General features: G+C 35.4%; 1 protein-coding gene across 2 annotated transcripts in view; it reads left to right on the forward strand.

The window, feature by feature from the left end:
* The window catches only part of MDGA2 (MAM domain containing glycosylphosphatidylinositol anchor 2), a gene marked incomplete at both ends in the record, with an annotated part of 831,925 nt that overhangs the window by 616,526 nt on the left and 191,772 nt on the right, over positions 1-23,627 (forward strand). For both annotated transcript variants that reach the window (XM_082842707.1, XM_082842708.1), the window contains one exon: positions 12,440-12,733. In XM_082842707.1, the coding sequence (XP_082698833.1) occupies positions 12,440-12,733 (294 nt within the window). The remainder of the gene's footprint in view (positions 1-12,439; positions 12,734-23,627) is intronic.

A 23,627-nucleotide genomic window follows, 5' to 3' on the forward strand; every position in this document is an offset into this window, starting at 1 on the left:
CTCTAGAGTAGCAGTCACCAACATTTTTGGCACCAGGGACAGGTTTCGTGGAAGACAGTTACTCCACAGACTGGGCGTGGTGCGTGGAGGAGGGGGCCAGATGGTTCAGGCGGTAATGTGAGCGATGGGGGGCAGCAGATGAAGCTTTGCTGGCCCGCCCACCGCTCACCTCCTGCTGTGCAGCCCGGTTCCCCAACAGGCCACGGACCAGTATCGGTCCACGACTCAGGGATTGGGGACCCCTGCTCTAGAAAATAAAATAAAATGTGGATTTCTTTAAAGCATCTTTCTTTTGCTGTGCTTTCATTGCACTTTTGATATATAATTTATAGCTTATTCTTTTAATTTAGAATTCCTTCACCCACAGGAAAGCAATCACATAATTAACATGATCATATAGTTCCTTTTTACTTATTGGTTCCCAGTTTTCATGGCAAGACCCTGCCCTTTGTGAAAATGTACAACAATGACATTTTGTCTTCTTCATAAGAGAGAGATAGATATATGGAGGAATGTCCAAACCTCATTACTTCATAGGAATAGAATGGGCGCTGGGATATCTGTATTTTTTTTTTAACATCTTTATTGGAGTATAATTGCTTTACAATGGTGTGTTAGTTTCTGCTTTATAACAAAGTGAATCAGTTATACATATACATATGTTCCCATATCTCTTCCCTCTTGCATCTCCCTCCCTCCCACCCTCCCTATCCCACCCCTCTAGGTGGTCACAAACCACCGAGCTGATCTCCCTGTGCTATGCAGCTGCTTCCCACTAGCTATCTATTTTACGTTTTGTAGTGTATATATGTCCATGCCAGTCTCTCACTTTGTCACAGCTTACCCTTCCCCCTCCCCATATCCTCAAGTCCATTCTCCAGTAGGTCTGTGTCTTTATTCCCGTCTTACCCCTAGGTTCTTCATGACTTTTTTTTTCCTTAGATTCCATATATACGTGTTAGCATACGGTATTTGTCTTTCTCCTTCTGACTTACTTCACTGTGTATGACAGACTCTAGGTCCATCCACCTCACTACAAATAACTCAATTTCTTTTCTTTTTATGGCTGAGTAATATTCCATTGTATATATGTGCCACATCTTCTTTATCCATTCATCCGATGATGGACCCTTAGGTTGCTTCCATCTCCTGGCTATTGTAAATACAGTTGCAAGAACAGCCTCTTCAATAAGTGGTGCTGGGAAAACTGGACAGGTACATGTAAAAGTATGAGATTACAACACTCCCTAACACCATACACAAAAATAAGGTCAAAATGGATTAAAGACCTAAAGGTAAGACCAGACACTATCAAACTCTTAGAGGAAAACATAGGCAGAACACTCTATGACATAAATCACAGCAAGATCCTTTTTGACCCACCTCCTAGAGAAATGGAAATAAAAACAAAAATAAGCAAATGGGACCTAATGAAACTTCAGAGCTTTTGCACAGCAAAGGAAACCATAAACAAGACCAAAAGACAACCCTCAGAATGGGAGAAAATATTTGCAAATGAAGCAACTGACAAAGGGTATTATGTGCCATTTTATAATACAGTCCAAACACACAGTTCAAATTATTATATCTAATGGCAGAAATCTGCACCTTCTTTCCTTGGATGGCTTTGGGGGTTGCCTCTGACTACTCAGATTAAAAAGGTTCACTCCTGTCCTCTCCAAAATATTATCTTCTTCATATAGTGTCCTCATCTGAAATGAATGCATATTTCCAAGACAGCTGACAATGGTAATGATATATATATAAAATTTATACAATATTTTGTTGACCCTATGTGTACCCATGTTCAGTACTTGAGACATCACAGGTATGAATAAAACAAAATATTTTCCCTCAATATAGAAATATATGCAGAACAATAAAATACAGTCATTGATATCACCATAATAAAAGGCATTGAGGAGAAAATATAATAACTAACATATATTGAGTGTTTACTGTATGAGAGACCTTGTGTTCAAGATTTTATGTGTATTATACTGCTTAATTCTAAAAAAAGAAAATTGAAGTAGGTAATATTATATTCACTTTACTTAAACTGAGAGATACTGGTTAGATAACTTTCCTGAGGTCATGCAGCTAATAGGTGTAGAGCTAAGATCTGAATCTAGGCTGCCAGACCTGAGCCTCGCTCTTTACAAGTATATTACACAACTTGAAATACTTTACACTTCAGAGGATGCTCTAATGTGCATTATGCCATTTTGTCTTTAAATTCTCCTTTTCCTCAGCCTTATTTGCTGATGAGAAAACAGATTAAGACAATCCAAGATTGCACAGCTAGTAAGTGGTTAGGCCCTGTGTCCAAGTCCAATTTCTAATCTTGTACACTTACAACTCTTCCAGACTATACATGTCAATTAAAAAAGGCCTTCTGATTTAAAAATGATTGTGAGCAGTTATCAGTTACTGAGAATTCTCCCTATTTATCAGCTTCCATAATGCATACTGAAAGTTTTAAGTGTAGTTAAAGGTCTAATTTATCTCTCTTGCTCCCAGTCTTAAGCATATTTACCTATTTGAGGGGCTCAAAAATGTGTATTAAGATGAATCGGTAATAGCTCCAGCCTAGGGCATAAGTTTTCGTACATGTAGTTCTGCTTTTGTTACTCCCATAATGTTAATTTAAGGGATAGTGCATTTATACACGCATTTAAATATATTTGGATAAATCATGGCACCATTTTCAAGAGTGAGTAGGCAAGAACACAAATGTGTAATGGAATATCAGAATTCCAGGAATTTGGGAATCTCTGGGCTAACTTTTAAGCTATAGGACTCTTTCCTGTTTGTTACCTTCAGTTTGTATAATAATATGTATAGAATGTGGTATTCAACTTTTCAAGTTTAAATTCTTAATTGTTTATACCCAATTGACTATAGTTTTCCACCTTTACTCTGCATTATTGAAAAAAATATATACCAAACATGAAATGGAACTTGATTAACAGAGAGTTAAGTTGAGGAATTGGTCCCCTATTACCCAGAAATGATTATAGATTGATTAGCTTTTCATCAAATGACCTGGTCATATCTTAGTAATTAAAGATCTTAGCACTTTATTTGAGGTTTTGACTATTATAATATCTCCTTTCTTATTACAGAAAAAAGCAAGTTCTTCTCAGTCTAGTTCAGATTCCTAGCTTGCTAAAATGTTAACATAATTCGAGTCACTAGCAAGCAGAATTATCTTGGTCCTGCTTTTTTTATTTAGTTGTCTCAAAGAAAACAAGTTTTTCACATGCGAGACTTTACGTAATTAGTCAGTGACCGTAGTTCATTTCTGTATTGCAGTACGTGAGAAACACATACAATAAGTCAGGAAAGGGAGGTTAAACTCAGAAAAAAGATATGCTTTCACACCTTTTCCCAAAAATGTCAGTAAAAAATTGTCTTGTTGCTATAGATTTATATTAATGATTCTAGAAAATATTTTACTATAAGCTCAAGTTAGCAAACCAAATTATGTGAAGATCATAGCAATTCAAGATACCTGAAAACTAAACTTAAGCAAATGCTACATAACCCCTTAAGCAACCCCAGCTTAAGGTCCCCTTCACTTATCTGTTTATGAGGCGGCAAGTATTTATTTGCAACTGGCCTTGTAGCTTGTGTAGCAGAGAAAATATGAATGCCACTCAAAGAATGATTTTCTCTTTCGCTCTTTCATCTTACACTTTGTGTTCCACTGAATCCCTCGGAGGCTATTCTTGTGCCATAGCAACACCTGCTGGGAGAGGGAAGTTGGAACAGCCATAACTGTTGCCTGCCAAACCTGTTTTCCTGATTGAATGGCACTGCATGTCCTCCATCTTCTAATACTAAACTCTCCAGAGTTGCTTCGCTTCAGGATTCTGCATCTCCCCATATGTTTCAAATGACTAACAATACCATTGTAATAAGATTTTCTATAACTCTTTAAAAAATAAGCGTTGTGCATGTGTGTATGTATGGGTGTGTGTGTGCATGCACATGTCCCCTAAGAATTTCAAAATGCAAACACCGTGCTATTTTAACCTCATGTTTGTTTTTAATATATGCTTTCTTCTTTATAGCTAGATTTGTAAAACATTGTCAATCCTGTTTTATTAGCATCTCCTCATTTATTATAGGTGAGTCAGTGAAAAAAAGTGTGTATGTCAGTGCAGAAAAGGCAGTTTTTATTTACAGAGTATGATAAGAGATGTATTTATGCTTATTCATATTATGGACAAAAACAGTAAGCTTACCATATGGTACGATGGCATGTTGAAAAATAAGTGCCTATTTCATATATGATTTACCCACAAGACTGTAAGTAATACAAGTCTTAGAATATGGGTCCAAATGGACATTCTGTTGTAGAGCTAACTAGCCTTTCTTTAAAATTGATGATAGAGGAAAGCCATAGCATGGACAAATTACTCAATACTACCAAATACTTCCAATATTTTACCTCTCTGTTTCATTATTATGCCCAAATTAAAATCTAGTATACGTGCTAACTTTATGAAAACCTATGTTTTTTGTGTTTTTTTAAACTAAAAATAGAGCTGATGTGTGAAAATGATCTTGAAATTTATATACTTTATAATTAAGCCTTTGATAATCAAGAGGTGATTATTCATCAATAGTTTTCTTATTTTGGTTGCTTAGTAACCTTGATTGGTGCTCCATCAATTAATCATGAATTTATTAAGCACCTCTAAAATACTTTAAAATATCACATGGTGTGGGAGCTATTTTCTGAGGAACTAGATAAAGCCTAGCACTGACCTCAGAATGTTTTGGCTACATATGTAAAAGAGTAGACATTTTGTCGTGACATAGATAGAATAAATCAGATACACTATAATTCAGAGACATGGAGGATGAATAAAAGATACAGAAATCAGGAGACTTAACAGGAAGTTTCAGTTGGGTCTTAGAAGAATGGGAAATCATTGGATGGGTATTATGATGGGAAAGTCATTCCTGGAGTGAAGGAAGGAAGGCAAGGCGTAGGAAATGAGCCAAGTGTTAAACAGACCAAGAGACCTATCAAAATTGAATAGCGAGCTTTTCACAGAAGCACTATGGCTTAATAAGGGTTGGCAGGTAAAATGGAAAATAAGCAATGGGATTTAGACATTCTAGAAAATGGGGAGCTACTAAAGCTATTTGAATGGTAGAATAATAGGATTTTTAAGAGAGATTAATTCAGAAATGGTAAGATTTTTTTAGGAGGAGGAAGAAGCATTTGTCAATTAGATTTTAGTGATCCATTTATATGGGGGAAGATAATTCAGAAGGAAGTGCAGCAATGCAATATATTATTATATTAACCTTTGGCTCAGGGAAGTTCTGCATATTTTAAAACGACAACAATTGCAAAAATACTCTATGTGCTGCATATCATATAAATCACCATATTGTCTCTGTGTTTTTACAAAACAGGAAGTATCCATTGGCAACCTTTATTTCTTTCATGAGAAATGAGCTCGAGAGTGTCTGTCTTTCATCAAATATTGTTACCCGTCATGGTCTCTAAAAGAAAGCAAATATGAGCAAATCCATTAGTAAATGAGGAGTCTTTAGCATGTTGGATTTCTTTTGTCACCTTGAATATTTTTCAAGCACATCTTACTATACATTTTAATTGACATATAATTATTAAGAAAATGGGTCAAGCTTATTAGTTGAAAAAGTATTTTGGGGATTTGGATTAGAATTATTTTTAAGTTGAAGGGAATTCTCAAATTTACCTTATATCATCATATGAATATTTCTCAATGACCACTTATTCTTAAAAATTCCATGTATTAAGGCAGTTATTCCAAATCTTAGTGTGTGCTCATCAAATCAGCTATGAGAATTAGAATAGTTCCACTATTAGTGTATGGAGGTTTTAAAATACAGATTACAGTATTGATATTATTCTCACTTACATTGAAGATACTTAATTGAATGGAAGAGAATTGAGTGGAGTTACAAGATGCTGACAATTTCACTTAACCAAAGGCTTATCTTACTTATCCCATAGTCCATTATGAGAAGGTATTACTGATGTGCCATTGATCGTGGTTGCAGTTGCAAACTATTCAGTTCTTTGCTTCCGTGTAAAATTATTTTGTGATTTTTCAAAACCTCGAAATCTGACTATATCCATGTACAAGTCTCATGCTTACAAAGCTAATCTGTAATGTGTTGGAAAAAACAATTGAGAACTGCTGACTCGGACACTGAGAAAGCACTCAAGTGTGATAGAGGTATCTTTCCTTTAAAACTATGTGGTGTGCAATAAGGATATAGCTAAGCTTGGAGTTTCAATCAGTAGATCACCAAGGATGAAACTCACATCAAGTCTATAATAATTTTTTTTACCTCACCTGTTGTTTTTGAAGGTTAAATAATACAATAAATTTGGTTCATTTGGATTAGTTGAGTCTACAAATTCACTATTTACTTGAGTCTTAACTTTTTTACATGTGTGTATATATACATAGTCAGCATGAGAATTCTTGAATTCTGACTTCTGGGGTTCACTTTCATAAACAATATTTTTGGTCTTATTTGCTTATGCTTTAAATGTAGATTATATATTCTACTCTAGAACATACATATGTGCTATAAACTACTTCTCCCCCTAAATTCAAATATGATTGAATTAGTGCCATACTTATTTTAAGATCCTTGAAAATATGAGTCTGGTTGTCCTTCTGGAGACAATTCTACTTATTACTTAGTTTATTATAAAAAATTATAATGTATTAAAAGAAGTATATCTTTTGTTTAAACATCTACTATTAAAGTGCACTATGCGTATTTACTTATTTAAACCAATAAGTTCATAATAAGCATATTCTTATGTCTTTGTTTCAAACAGCATGATATTTTCTCATGTAGTTGAGATGAACTAACCTTCCCCTGTATTCTTTTGAGTAGGAAAAATAAGCCAGCCATTTTCTGAGTAAAAACTGAAGATTAAATTTCCTCACCTTCCTTCCCAATGAAGAAATGGAAGCATTTTTATTTTCTATACTTACTTTATTTTACAGTCTGTGATACAGTGGAAAAGTTGACAGAGAACCAGTTTGTTCATATTACTTGTCTATTTTTTTTTATGTTTGGAATGAGAAGTTTTGGTGCCATACCATGTTTTTTAAGTTTCTCCGATTATAGCATCTCCTACAGTAGCATTTCAGGTAAGAAAAATCAAAGCAAGGACAGTGTATAGACTATATGTCAAAGAATGTATCTTTGTGTTTTTATTAGGAGGGACTTTTTTCTAGCAAATGCATTATGAATAAATCTCACAAGTTGCAGACATTTCAAATTTTTCTACTTAATTTAACATTTTCATTGTGAGACAATATTTTAAGAAAAAATAATTAGGTTGATTAGAGAGAGAGCATAAAAACATCATGACAAAATTAAATGTCATGTCCTCAAATTGGCTCTTTTGTTTGTTTTCTGTTCGTTTGGTTTTTAAATTTACAACTTACCTATCCAAATCTTAAATGAAAGGAGAAAGAAAAGGAAAACTATACGAATCCTTTTTTTACTCTCTTATCTCTCACGCACCTTCACAAATTTGAAGATCTACTGCATCTGAAATCTATACTAACAATATATTTTAGAGGAGATTCTGCTAGTTGTATGGATTACTAATTATATAGAATTATTACTTTACATTGTTATTTATTACTTTTTTAAAATGTTCATGATTTTTATCTATTACATTTATTTCTTTTATATTCACAGATTTTAATCTTTTTCCCTTCTTACCCTCTTGCCCTCTCTCCCCTCTTCCTTCCTCAATTATTTCATGACTTCCTGGTCTGCGCCATCCAGGAAAGCAGGGCATCAGGCTTTAGAGATAGAGTTAGACACTCTGTGCCTTCGAGGAGCTATCTGGTCAGGGATATAGACATGGAAGAAGATACAGGGTGCAGCTTCGAGTACAGGTTAAATGGGTATACAACATAATATGTGGTCAAGAAGAGTGAGCAACAAACTCAGCCTGGGGGTAGGCAAAGTATCATCACATAAGTGGTAACTTTGAACTGAATCTCAACACACGGGGCAGGTAGGGGGTGCTAGAAGACAAGGGCCTGACTTGCCAAATACAGGAAAGAACTGCAAGGGCACTGAGGTTCACTAGTCAGTGAAATTGTAAGTGATGCGTGTTGTAGGAGTGAGTGATTCTAGAGGAGCACTTCTAAGACTATGTTTCTAGAATACCGTGTCTAGAGTGATATACTTGTTGTTATTAAAAAGTGGAGTTTTCATCAAATGAGCTTTGGATAATAGATTGCATTAACATTTTAATTTTCTCTGGGCTTCTTGAAGACTATAATATGCTAATATGCATAGCACATATTATAGAAGAATGAAAAATGAACAATATACAAAAAAAAAATTACCAATAATCCCACACTCAGGGAGAACCACTGTTAGTGTTTTGGTATAGTTCCTTCTGGGCTTTCTTTTCCTCTACATTTTTCCCCATGTAAATCTTGTTCTCTTCCATAAATCAGTGCTCAACTGCCTCACTGTCTTAATTTGTACATTTGGTATAAACATTTTCACTGAGTTCCTATCATGTGTAAAATAGAGTGTGGGATGCTGCAAGTATAAAGATGAATCATGTATATTCTCCGTTTAAGAAACTCTCTGTTATCAGTCATTAGCATATGTCTTTTTTTATATAAAAATGTGATACTGTACATACTTCTCAGTAACATGTTTGACTCACTTTTTAATAGTAGTTGTAGCTATTCATGCTATTCACTAGCATGTTTTTCTTGCTTAACAATATAAATACCTTTGTCAATAAATGTGGGTCTATTACATCATCATTTAAAAAGGCTGCATCATAATCTATTATGTGACTGTACCACGATTTTTTTTAGTTAATCTGTCAGGCTGTTTTCAGTTATTATTTTTTTTAATTAAAGCAGTATTATGATGAGCACACTCATTGAGGATTGAAGTTTTTCATAGTTACAGGAACATGATTTTATTTATGTTGATAAAGTTTATGACACAGAAGCAGGAGGCCTGGAAGAATTAAACTGGCAGCAGAAAGACCACTTAGGACACTGTCACAAGAAGAGATAAGGATGACTTATACTAAGAAAGCTACCTGTAGCCATAAGAAGAAATAGGCTGATATGAGAGATATTTTTGATAGAGAAACCAAAGCTGCTGATTGGAAGTGGTGAGTTAGAAGATGGTGAAACAAAGAAAAGTCTATTGTTTTTAATTAGCAGATCAAGTGTCCTGATAATTAACTAACAACTAAGTCAAGAAATAAATAGTGCTTAGGTTTGGGGATTTGCAAGACTTTTGGAAAATAGTAGTAGGCTGCAATCATCGACTGGAAGAACCTTGGGGTAAAGTTACAGTTCACATTATAAACATGCAAAACAGATATTCATGAGAACAAACAAAATCTCCTGACAGAAAAATTATGATAATAATTTAGAGCATTCTAGAGAATGGAAAATTTAATGTGGAGAGAGAGAGAAGTCTATAAAAACTATGACAAGTTTTAAGACCTTCTTGTCCAAGAAAGTTGCAAAGAAAGGGTTAACTCTGAAATCAAGATTTAAAAAGCCTCATGGAAGAGATGGAAAATAAACTTTATTTTAATTAGGCTTCGGTGTTTATTTTAAAATGAGCAAATTTATTAAAAAATCAACTTGTAACTTACCTAGATTGAAACTGAGGTTTACATTTCTATAATTTTGATTACATCGGGACAAAAGTTTATCTAACAAATGAATAACATACATTAACAAGGGAGTTTTTGAACTATCTAGCATGATAAACTTAAAAAAATATAGCTAGTCAAGGATCTGTTTTTGTTAGACTGGCCTAATGTAATGAGATCTTTGAATATTCATCTTATTAAGTTAGAAAATAGATACTTATTATTAGCCCCACTCCTATCTTTAACTTTTTACTGTTTGTTCCTATAGTCAGAACATTAATAACCTTGGAGCTGGTGAAGTATAAATTCTTAGTTTCAAAACTGAAGAAATTCATACTCAGAGTGCTTAAGCTTGGCCAAGGTCATGTGGTTTGTTTTTGGAAGAGATGAAATCTTCCGATTTCAAATAATAACATTCCATTAAATAATCTTTTAATGTATAATTTCTTTTCATTTATTTCACATAAATGTATCATAATTTGGATATTTATTTGGAGTGATATATCTTATAAGAAGTTTTGACTTGTATACGGGAATTATTCTCATACAGGTAGATACAGATATTTAAAATAGACATATAAGATGTAAGACAGATAGATAAGGTAATTTGCAACATATGTGTTATTTACTCCCTCGCATTTCTGCCTTGACTCTTTTTTATTGTCCCTGAGACAGTAACCAAGAGATGGGCAGGTAAAACTGGTCCAGTTTGTCCATAAGAACAGACTAATTATGAGCAAGAGTCCAGTACTAACTCAAGTTATTCATTCCAGACACCATACTTTACTGGAGCCTGCTTCAGGGTTCATATCTCTGCATTGGCCACCTGCTATAAATTGGCCTCAATTTGAGTTCTGTTCAAAGTATTTATCCTCTCATTCTCAATGTTCTCATTTGTTAAATTTTAATATTAAATATTTGATCCTAGGATTGTCATGAGAATTAATGAAAATGTAAAATCCCTAACTATTCCTGGCACACAATAGGAGCATAATTAATGTTAAATGCTGAGGTTATTGCTGTTATTCTGTGTCCTTTCTAATGGAGGGTGAATAAATATTGCAGCTTCTTTCAATCCTATTGTTACTAGATGATGCTTATTTAGAATTGCATCATTCCCTGGTGGTTCACTTCAAAAAGAACAAATTATTTAACTAAATTATTTAGTTGTTTATATTTACAAGAGTAAATTATCTAATCATGGAGGTTTTAAAAATGCAGCCATTTTTAAACATGTTTTTTTGTTAATGCCAGTTCCTAGAATATATATATATCTACTTCAAGAAGGTAGTGGTTAGTGTTTCATATTTTCTGATTTCTAAGATGCTAGCATTATTTACTTTTTTTTTTAATTAGAAGTAAATGAAGGAATTAAATGAAAAAGACATGAAGGTATTTAAATAGCAAGATAACTAATTCTCATATCACTTTGTACTTAAATTTATTTTTCTCTATGTGTAATAAAGAGGAACAACATTTCAATATTAGTTGAAAAATACTTTAAAAATTAATTATATTTGTTTTTGTTCCTGGGCACTGGAGCACAGTAATGCTAGAAGGGAGAATAAAACCTTTGCCTTTTTTGTCCATATTCTGTATTAACTCCAAAGAGGGGAAGCATATGACATTTATCACAATGATAGAATTATTCATATATTTCTGGTTATTCTTATTCTGCCCTTCTAGTTTAGCCCATGCTTTTTTGATAGATGTCCTATTGCATAAATACTTTTGAATTCATACACATTTGTATGAGAAGTAAAAGTCTTCCAGTGGAACAGGTGATACGGTTTGTAGGAAAACTCATTGAGTAGTACTTGCCTCTTATTAGTTCATTTTTCACCAAACCCTAACATAAATATATTCCAGCACAGTAAGGTAAGTTCCTGTAAAATCAATCTAATTTTCTCATAAATATCTTCAGTAAAATCAGAAATTAGCTTTACTTGAGAAAATTAAATTCTTAGATTATTGAAATATATTTTTGAAAACTCACTTAAAATTAATTTTACAGAAATAGTGGCAGCATCATGACAAACTATGTACAGTGATCTCAAAATCTTAAAGTGAAGTCATTTGAAATTAAAATGTCAAAAAATATTAAAAGTCAAAAAGAACAATACACTGGATTGTCAGAGTATGGCATTGTAGTCAGTTGTTCCATTTCATTTCCTCGAGGGAGAGAACGAATCCTAAACCTTAGCAGTTTGGCAACAGTTTCTAAACCAAATTTAGAACTTCTGGTTTTATATCAGAGGTTCTTCTTTTTCTCTTTCCTATTGCATTCACTGTGCCTGCTAAGTCTATAATGTCTCTTATCCCTTTCTTATACCATCCTTGGATAAGAGATAACAGCATAGGAAGCAGAAGCCTGAAAAGCTAAATCTTACCTCAGCAAGTAGGATCACTCTTCTGTGAAATGCAGATCTTAAAGACCCAGTTAATGGCTGATAATGACAAGTCATTGAGTAGATTGTTCTTATGTTGACCGTTCGCATTCCAATGTAATGCTTTATTTTGCTAATGTTTGAAGACCTCATTTGGGAAAGTTCTACGAAAACAATTTAGAATTATTTTAAGTGAGGGTAAGTGCCACCCATCCCCAAGGTCTCTGTAATTTTTGTCATCTGAATTGTCACACATCTTCAACCAGCAGAAGTTGTTTCCTTATGATTTTCTGTGTTTGAATATGCTTTACCAGTACATACTAACCTTGAAAAATTTTCTTTTTCCCATTTCAAGTTCCACCCAATCTGACTGTTCCACAGGAAAAATCACCTTTGGTCACCAGAGAAGGAGACACAATAGAACTGCAGTGTCAAGTAACTGGAAAACCTAAACCCATCATCCTTTGGTCTAGAGCGGATAAAGAAGTTGCAATGCCTGATGGGTCAATGCAAATGGAGAGTTATGATGGAACACTGAGGATTGTGAATGTATCTAGGGAAATGTCAGGAATGTACCGATGTCAGACCAGCCAGTACAATGGATTTAATGTGAAACCAAGAGAAGCCTTGGTGCAGCTCATCGTGCAGTGTAAGTACATTTTTTTCTATGTATTTCGAGACTGGGGGGACAAGGGAAGAAAATGAGGTGATTTTTGGAATTGGATTAGTAAACAATATTTCTACATTATTGCTACCCAATTTAAACTATAATTTCCCTAAATCTGCCTATTATTTGAACTAATACACACTAATGGAAAAGAATTGTATTAGTATGTGTGTGATGATTATGATGGTGTTATGTCATTGGTTAATGCCAAAGAATCAACAAGCCTAATGGTTAAATACTGGCCATGTGCAATGAAGCAAAATGGAGATTGGAAGTAATTGCTAATTCAGATTATAATACTCTTTTGTTTTCATAGTTTATGTTTCTGCTTCAGCAATTGCGTGCCCTTTGCCCAAATTATCCACCTATTTCAAGGCATCCCTTTGCTTAAATTGTGGAGACATAATCATTGCAATGCTGTGTGCAATCTGAAGTTGTAAGAGTAGATTACATAATTATCTATTAATATATAGATAATTCAGGCAGATATTAGGAGCTAAAGTTTTGCTTGACTTTCTCCACAGATAATTGTTTAACTGTGAGAGCTGAATATGATAGATTTTTAACTATTTTCAATGAAATCACTGTTAGAGTTCTAACAAAAAAAAAAATGCAGACATACTGCGCTTTGTATTTGCTTTTAGTATTAAAAATACCTAAATTCATGATATTAAGAAGTTTAACAATGTCACTGGTGTTGGGTTATTAGAGGATGATGCCCTGGTATTTTGGATAGCAGGTAGTGTGGATATTGTTAAAGAGAAGAAGCAAACTAAACACAATCTGTTCAAACTCCAGGAGTGTTGCTGAACAGTTTAGTTGATGTATTATTTGTTAACTACATGGTGGCAAAGCCTTCAAGAAAAAGAATGAAGTAGATGAAACTATACACTTCAATAAACAATGATGTTGTTTTCTTTCTGTGGTTCTTCTGTAACTTGGAAAATAGCAATTAGTCCAAAATGTCTATTTTTATATAAGACTTAAGGACGCTGGCAGATGAGATGATCTGACTTTAAATTTGGAAGGATAATTGAGATATGGAAGGATTATGTTTGGGGCAGGTAACAACACATGGGCTTATGTATGAGGAGTATGAGTGGTGAGAGGAGCAGTGTTCTGGGTGCTGCTTAACCATTCCCTGTCCCTGTTATTTAGAAACTCAGATTTCAGTCTGCTGTTTATCCTATAAATATGCAAACTTCTATTTGTCAAATATCTTGGCTGATATCCAACTGATTACTAGTTTTATCTCTAAAGAATGCAGCTTTTAGGTGGCAAGTTCCATTCCACAGTTTAACATTACATTTTTTCCTCACTGGCCTTTATACTCATGATAATAAGCTCATGGGTAGGAGGTTCACGTGAAAACAGGTTTCAGAAAGAAAAAAACAATTTTTTTTTTAACGAAACCTCTCCTTAATTCTCCAGAAAATAAGAGACACGCTCAGGTAACCACAGAGGAAATTGATACAGTTTGGAGCACCTCATTTGTATTGGTAATCACAGGATTGTGTGCTTCCTCCAGAGTTATGCACCAAGCTTCAGTGTTCCTAAAGCCACAGGGCAATTCATTTTCACCCTGCTCACACTCTGGGGAAGCTGTGAAACCCACTGGCTCTAGGGAATTTTAAATTGAAGGTTCAAGAACCAGGATCTCTTATCTCCATAGAATATACTAACTTCCAGGATTCTATTGACAACCTAAATTTCCTTTTTTTTTTCTTCCTAATAAATTTCATAGATAATAAGTTCAGCACAAGATCTTAAAATTCAATCCTATAATAGCACATGAAGATAAATAGACACAGTTTTCTCTAGTGTCACAAGGATGTAATTGACTGAAAGCCATCAACAGACATAGGCAAAGTCGAGTTCATTTAATGTAGAGAAAAAGATCTGCATCCCAAGGTGACTTTGCAGAGCAGGGGGTATAATCTAACAGCACTTCGTCTCAGAGGCAACTTCCCTGGCCTACCCAGAAAGGTGGCTGGATGCCAGCAGTCTTGACAGTTTCAGATAAGGATGCCATCATGTCTTTCAAAAAGCTTAATTTCATGTATTCCCAACTCTTCTGAAGAATCTAGTTATGTGTCTGAGCATTTGTCAGGTACAAAAACTGATAAGAACTCCAGAATATTTCTGAGTCAAGCATTCATTTTCCAGGCACATAATCCATGCTAGCAGGTCCAGCTTGCAAGCCTACCTAAGCCTTATTCCTGCAAAACTAGCCATGTAGGAATCCTGATACATTTTTAAAATCATAAATATTTTAACTTTTATGGTGAATTCTTAAAAGTATGAAAATAATATGGTATTTGTGCTTAACTGGGGTAGCCATGCTACAAGTGAGGATTCATATAGAATATAAAATACTAAGTTATTTTCATACACACATGCACACAAAATATACATATATATGTGCATGTGTTTATGTCATCCTCAGCAATTAGTTACATCGTTGCATAACAAGCTATGCTTTATATATTTTGTATTCCCAGCATAATATATTTTACATTATAGCTATTCAGAGAATGTGTTGAGTAAATATGTTATGATAACAAATGTAATAAGAATATATATATATACACACACACATACATCTTGCTTCTTGCATAACTAGTTCTTATTATTTAGGTTTCAGAAGTATCTGAGGACTTGTTGCATAACAGTTTTTCTTTTTTTTTAATCTTTCCTGGAGTATAATCACTTTAAAATGGTGTGTTAGTTTCTGCTTTATAACAAAGTGTCAGCTATACATATACATATACACCCAGATCTCCTCCCTATTGAGTCTCCCTCCCACCCTCCCTATCCCACCCCTCTAGGTGGTCGCAAAGCACTGAGCTGATCTCCCTATACTATGAGGCTGCTTCCCACTAGCTATCTATTTTATATTTGGTAGTATATAATAAAGTCCATGCCACACTCTCACTTCGTCACAGCTTACCCTTCCCCCCCCCATGTCTTCAAGTCCATTCTTTACGTCTGTGTCTTTATTCCAGTCCAGCCCCTAGATTCTTCACAACCTTTTTTTTTTTTTTTAGATTCCACATATATGTGTTAGTATACAGTATTTGGTTTTCTCTTTCTAACTTATTTCCCTCTGTATGACAGACTCTAGGTCCATCCACCTCATTACATATAATTCAATTTTGTTTCATTTTATGGCTGAGTAACATTCCATTGTATATATGTGCCACATCTTCTTTACCCATTCATCTGGCAATGGACACTTAGGTTGCTTCCATGTCCTGGCTATTGTAAATAGAGCTGCAATGAACATTGTGATACATGACTCTTTTTGAATTATAATTTTCCCAGGGTATATGCACAGTAGTGGGATTGCTGGGTTGCAAGATAGTTCTATTCTTAGTTTTTTAAGGAAACTCCTTACTGTTCTCTATAGTGGCTGTATCAATTTACATTCCCACCAACAGTGAAAGAGCGTTCCCTTTTCAACACACACTCTCCAGCATTTATTGTTTCTAGATTTTTTTGATGATGGCTCTTCTGACTGGTGTGAGATGATATCTCATTGTATTTTGATTTGCATTTCTCTAATGATTAGTGATGCTGAGCATTCTTTCACCTGTTTGTGGGCAATCTGTATATCTTCTTTAGAGAAATGTACATGTAGGTCTTCTGCCCATTTTTGCATACTTTTTTTTTTTTTGATATTGTGCTGCATGAGCTGCTTATAAGTTTTGGAGATGAAACCTTTGTCAGTTGCTTCATTTGCAAATATTTTCTCCCATTCTGAGGGTTGTCTTTTCATCTTGTTATGTGCATCTTGTTGCTGTGCGAAAGCTTTTAAGTTTCATTAGGTCCCATTTGTTTATTTTTGTTTTTATTTCCATTTCTCTAGGAGGTGGGTCAAAAAGGCTCTTGCTGTGATTTATGTCATAGAGTGTTCTGCCTATGTTTTCCTCTAAGAGTTTTATAGCATCTGGCCTTATATTTAGCTCTTTAATCCATTTTGAGTTTATTTTTGTGTATGGTGTTAGGGAGTGTTCTAATTTCATTCTTTACATGTAGCTGTGCAATTTCCTCAGCACCACTTATTGAAGAGGCTGTCTTTTCTCCATTGTATATTCTCGCCTCCTTTATCAAAAATAAGGTGACCATTTGTCTGTGGGTTTATCTCTGGGCTTTCTGTTCTGTTCCATTGATCTGACCTATATTTCTGTTTTTGTGCCAGTACCATACTGTCTTGATTACTGTAGCTTTGTAGTATAGTCTGAAATCAGGGAGCCTGATTCCTCCAGCTCCGTTTTTCTTTCTCAAGATTGCTTTGCCTATTCGGGGCCTTTTGTGTTTCCATACAAATTGTGAAATTTTTATTCTAGTTCTATGAAAAATGCCATTGATACTTTGATAGGGATTGCATTGAATGTGTAGATTGCTTTGGGTAGTATAGTCATTTTCACAATGTTGATTCTTCCAATCCAAGAACATAGCATATCTCTCCATCTGTTTGTATCATCTTTAATTTCTTTCATCAGTGTCTTATAGTTTTCTGCATACAGTTCTTTTGTCTCCCTAGGAAGGTTTATTCCTAGGTATTTTATTCTTTTTGTTGCTATGGTAAATGGGAGTGTTTCCTTAATTTCTCTTTCAGATTTTTTCATCATTAATGTATAGGAATGCAAGAGATTTCTGTGCATTAATTTTGTGTCCTGCAACTTCACCAAATGCATTGATTAGCTCTAGTAGTTTTCTGGTGGCATCTTTAGTATTCTCTATGTATAGTATCACGTCATCTGCAGACAGTGACAGTTTTACTTCTTCTTTTCTAATTTGTATTCCTTTTATTTCTTTTTCTTCTCTGATTGCCACGGCTAGGATTTCCAAAGCTGTGTTGAATAACAGCGGTGAGAGTGGACATCCTTGTCTTGTTCCTGATCTTAGAGGCAGTGCTTTCTGTTTTTCACCATTGAGAATGATATTTGCTGTGGGTTTGCTGTATGTGGCCTTTATTATGTTGAGGTAGGTTCCCTCTATGCCCACTTTCTGGAGAGTTTTTATCATAAATCGGTATTGAATTTTGTCAAAAGCTTTTTCTGCATCTATTGAGATGATCATATGGTTTTTATTCTTCAATTTGTTAATATGGTGTATCACATTGATTTGCATATATTGAAGAATCCTTGCATCCCTGGGATAAATCCCACGTGATCATGGCGTATGATCCTTTTAATATGTTGTTGGATTCTGTTTGCTAGTATTTTGTTGAGGATTCTTGCATCTATATTCATCAGTGATATTGGCCTGTAATTTTCTTTTTTTGTAGTATCTTTGTCTGGTTTTGGTATCAGGGTGTTGGTGGCCTCATAGAATGAGATTGGGAGTGTTCCTTCCTCTGCAATTTTTTGGAAGAGTTTGAGAAGGATAGGTGTTAGCTCTTCTCTAAATGTTTGACAGAATTCGCCTGTGAAGCCATCTGGTCCTGGGCTTTTGTTTGTTGGAAGATTTTTAATCACAGTTTCAATTTCAGTGCTTGTGATTGGTCTGTTTATATTTTCTATTTCTTCCTGGTTCAGTCTTGGAAGGTTGTGGTTTTCTAAGAATTTGTCCATTTCTTCCAGGTTGTCTATTTTATTGGCATAGACTTGCTTGTAGTAATCTCTCATGATCCTTTGTATTTCTGCAGTGTCAGTTGTTACTTCCCTTTTTTCATTTCTAATTGTTGATTTGAGTCTTCTCCCTTTTTTTCTTGACGAGTCTAGCTAATGGTTTATCAATTTTCTTTATCTTATCAAAGAACCAGCCTTTGGTTTTATTGATCTTTGCTATTGTTTCCTTCATTTCTTTTTCATTTATTTCTGATCTGATCATCATGATTTCTTTCCTTCTGCTAACTTCGGGGGTTTTTTGTTCTTCTTTGTCTAATTGCTTTAGGTGTAAGGTTAGGTTGTTTATTTGAGATGTTTCTTGTTTCTTAAGGTAGGATTGTATTGCTATAAACTTCCCTCTTAGAACTGCTTTTGCTGCATCCCATAGGTTTTGGGTTTTCATTTTTTTATTGTCATTTGTTTCTAAGTATTTTTTGATTTCCTCTTTGATTTCTTCAGTGATCTCTTGGTTATTAAGTAATGTATTGTTTAGCCTCCATGTGTTTGTCTTTTTTACAGTTTTTTTCCTGCAATTGTTATCTAATGTCATAGCATGGTGGTCAGAAAAGATACTTGATATGATTTCCATTTTCTTAAATTTACCAAAGCTTGATCTGTGACCCAAGATAGGATCTATCTTGGAGAATGTACCATGAGCACTTGAGAAGAAAGTGTATTCTGTTGTTTTTGGATGGAATGTCCTATAAATATCAACCAAGTCCATCTTGTTTAATGTATCATTTAAAGCTTGTGTTTCCTTATTTATTTTCATTTTGGATGACCTGTCCATGGTGAAAGTGGGGTGTTAACATCCCCTAATATGATTGTGTTACTGTCGATTTCCCCTTTTATGGCTGTTAGCATTTGCCTTATGTATTGAGGTGCTCCTATGTGGGTGCATAAATATTTACAATTCTTATATCTTCTTCTTGGATTGATCCCTTGATCATTAGATACTTTCCTTCTTTGTCTCTTTGTAATAGTCTTTATTTTAAACTCTGTTTTGTCTGATATGAGAATTGCTACTCCAGCTCTCTTTTGATATCCATTTGCATGGAATATCTTTTTCCATCCCCTCACTTTCAGTCTGTATGTGTCCCTAGGTCTGAGGTGGGTCTCTTGCAGACAGCATATATATAGGTCTTGTTTTTGTATCCATTCAGCCAGTCTGTGTATTTGGTTGGAGCATTTAATCCATTCACATTTAAGGTAATTATCAATATGTATGTTCCTATTACCATTTTCTTAATTGTTTTGGGTTTGCTATTGTAGGTCTTTTCCTTCTCTTGTGTTTCCTACCTAGAGAAGTTTCTTTAGCATTTGTTGTAAAGCTGGTTTTATGGTGGTGAATTCTCTTAGCTTTTGCTTGTCTGTAAAGGTTTTAATTTCTGTGTCAAATCTGAATGAGATCCTTGCTGGGTAGAGTAATCTTGGTTGTAGGTTTTTCCCTTTCATCACTTTAAATATGTCCTGCCACTCCCTTCTGGCTTTCAGAGTTTGTGCTGAACGAACAGCTGTTAACTTTATGGGGATTCGTATGTATGTTATTTGTTATTTTTCCCTTGCTGCTTTTAATATTTTTTCTTTGTGTTTAATTTTTGATAGTTTGATTAATATGTGTCTTGTCATGTTTTCCTTGGATTTATCCTGTATGGGACTCTCTGTGCTTCCTGGACTTGATTAACTGTTTCCTTTCCCATATTAGGGAAGTTTTCAACTATAATCTCTTCAAATATTTTCTCAGTCCCTTTCTTTTTCTCTTCTTCTTCTGGGGCCCCTATAATTTGAATGTTGGTGTGTTTAATATTGCCCCAGATGCCTTTGAGACTGTCCTCAATTCTTTTCATTCTTTTTATTCTGCTCTGCAGTAGTTATTTCCACTATTTTATCTTCCAGGTCACTTATCCGTTCTTTTGCTTCAGTTATTCTGCTATTGATTTCTTCCAGAAAAATTTTAATTTCATTTATTGTGCTGTTCATCATTGTTTGTTTGCTCTTCAGTTCTTCTAGGTCCTTGTTAAATGTTTCTTGTATATTCTCCATTCTATTTCCAAGATTTTGGATCATCTTTACTATCATTAGTCTGAATTCTTTTTCAGATAGATTGCTTATTTCCTCTTCTTTTGTTTGGTCTGGTGGGTTTTTACCTTGCTCCTTCATCTGCTGTGTGTTTCTCTGTCTTCTCATTTTGCTTAACTTACTGTGTTTGGGGTCTCCTTTTCGCAGGCTGCAGGTTCGTAGCTCCCATTGTTTTTGGTGTCTGCCCCCAGTCGCTAAGCTTGGTTCAGTGGGTTGTGTAGGCTTACTGGTGGAGGTTGCCTGTGTTCTGGATGATGAGGTTGGATCTTTTCTTTCTGGTGTGAAGGACCACATCCGGTGTTGTGTTTTTTGGTGTTTCTGTGACCTTATTATGATTTTAGGCAGCCTCTCTGCTAATGGGTGGGGTTGTGTTTCTGTCTTGCTAGTTGTTTGGCATGGAGTGTCCAGCACTGTAGCTTGCTGGTCGTTGAGTGGAGCTGGGTCTTAGCATTGAGATGGAGATCTCTTTGAGAGCTTTTGCTTTTTGATATTACGTGGAGCCGGGAGGTCTCTGGTGGACCAATGTCCTGAACTCAGATCTCCCACCTCAGAGGCACAGGCCTGACACCTGGCCAAAGCACCAATAATACCCTGTCAGCCACATGGCTTTGAAGAAAAGTGAGAAAGAGAAAGAAAGAAAGAAGAGAGCAACCAAACCAAAAAACAAATCCACCAAGGATAACAAGCGCTAAAAACTATACTTAAAAAAATAATAATGAAAATAATGGACAGAACCCTAGGATAAATGGTAAAAGCAAAGCTATACAGACAAAATCACACACAGAAGTATACACATACATGCTCACAAAAAGAGAAAAAGTAAAAAAATACATATATCGTTGCTCCCAGAGTCCAACGCCTCAATTTTGGGATGATTCATTTTCTATTCAGGTATTCAATAGATACAGGGTACATCAAGTTGATTGTGGAGATTTAATCTGCTGCTCCTGAGGCTGCTGGGAGAGATTTCCCTTATCTTCTTTGTTTGCACAGCTCCTGGGGTTCAGCTTTGGATTTGCCACACCTCTGCGCGTAGGTCGCCTGAGGGCATCTGTTCTGCACCCAGACAGGACAGGGTTAAAGGAGCAGCTGATTAGGGAGCTCCAGCCCACTGGGGGGTAGGGAGCTTTGAGGAATGTGGGGTGAGCCTGCAGTGGCAGAGACCAGCATGACGTTGTAATAGCCTGAGGCCTGGGGTGTTCTCCCAGGGAAGTTGTCCCTGGATCACGGTACCCTGGCAGTGGCAGGCTGCACAGGCTCCCGGGAGGGGAGATGTGGATAGTGACCTGTGCTTGCACACGGGCTTCTTGGTGGCGGCTGCAGCAGCCTTAGCGTTTCATGCCTGTCTCTGGGGTCCACGCTGATAGCCGCGGCTTTTGCCTATCTCTGGAGCTGGTTTAGGTGGCTCTCTGAATCCCCTGTCCTAGCGCACCCTGAAACAATGTTCTCTTGCCTCTTAGGCAGTTCCAGACCTTTTCCTGGACTGCCTCCCGGCTAGCTGTGGCACACTAGCCCCCTTCAGGCTGTGTTCACGCAGCCAACCCCAGTCCTCTCCATGGGATCTGACCTCCGAAGCCCGAGCCTCAGCTCCCAGCCCCCACCTGTCCTGGCCGGGGTGAGCAGACAAGCCTCTCGGGCTGATAAATGCTGGTCGGCACCGATCCTCTGTGCAGGAATCTCTCCGCTTTACCCTCTGCACCCCTGTTGCTTCACTGTCCTCTGTGGCTCTGAAGCTTACCCGCCACCACCCACTGTCTCCACCAGTGAAGGGGCTTTCTAGTGTGTGGAATCTTTTCCTCCTTCACAGCTCCCTCCCAGTGGTGCAGGTCTCGTCCCTATTCTTTTGTCTTTTTCTTTTGCCCTACCCAGATTCGTGAGGAGTTTCTTGCCTTTTGGAAAGTCTGAGGTCTTCTGCCAGCGTTCAGTAGGTGTTCTGTAGGAGTTGTCCCGCATGTAGATGTATTTCTGATGTATTTGTGGGAAGGAAGGTGATCTCCACGTCTTACTCTTCTGCCATCTTGAAGGTCTCTCACATAATAGTTTGATAGCTGAAAACATCCAAGTGTATGAAGGGAGAAGATGTCAGTTATTCTAACCCTTACAAGACACTTTTCAGCACTTGAACTCTACACTTTAGTTTATTAAGGTCTCCTTTCTTAAAATGGTTATTACACTGGTAAATTGTAGGACAGTCTATTCTAGGACAAAATATGTATATATGTGCACACGTAATATGTATACATAAACAGATATATATTTATATATAATTAATCAATTTTGAAATATAAAAGAATGAAACAGAGATGGTCATAATAAATAAGAAACAAAAACAAATGTGTGTCTAAGGCATTTTTTTTCTCATTAAGTTTTAGTTGTGTCCAATTAAACAATAACCAATCAAAAGGATTAAAGGACCAAAGAAGAAATTGTATTAGGCCTTTGATGAGCATAGGTTTAAGGACTTAAATATAAATAGTATAAATGCTTTCATATTACATAAAAAGGTTGAACAGTACATTTAATTTAATGTTCTGAGTCTTCAAATGAGATTTATTCTTAGCCCATGTGTTAAAATAATAGAGCAATTCTTTTATTAAAACTTTTTCAATTATTTACTATCTCCAATTAATTTTCTTCTTAAAATGTGTGGATAAAGATTTAACAAGTGATAGAAGCCTAGAGGTATTTTACAGAATTTTATATCTTATTAAGGGTAGCTTAATCACCGTAATGAAATGGTTTAAATTATTAAATTTTTGTGCACATTGCTCGTTCCTTGAAAGCTGAAGGTTTATTTTATAATATTTTTAATTTCTACGATTGCCAATTACTACAAATGATATAGACCAGAATAGGAAGTTGCAAATATAAGATTTTGAAAAATAGTGGTTTAAAATTCATCTAAATTTTTTTAAATGCTAGATGAAATTGCAATGTATATTGTAGAGTTGTTAACAGACCTTTAAATATTCAGCCACTATTTAATTTAATTTCATTTACATGTTTTTGAAAATGTATAACAGTTCTTTTAACTTTCTTGCTTATATTTATGAGAAGCAGTATTAGGATAGAATCATTGAAAATAAAAATGTTGGATAGGTTAATTGATTAATATCATTTAAAAATTATAGTATGTATAGAGCTTATTGAACAAAACTAGAACAATTTCCTAAACAAAATAG

The sequence above is a fragment of the Leucopleurus acutus genome (genome assembly GCF_964270905.1).
Source record: "Leucopleurus acutus genome assembly, chromosome: 1".
Taxonomy (NCBI): domain Eukaryota; kingdom Metazoa; phylum Chordata; class Mammalia; order Artiodactyla; family Delphinidae; genus Leucopleurus; species Leucopleurus acutus.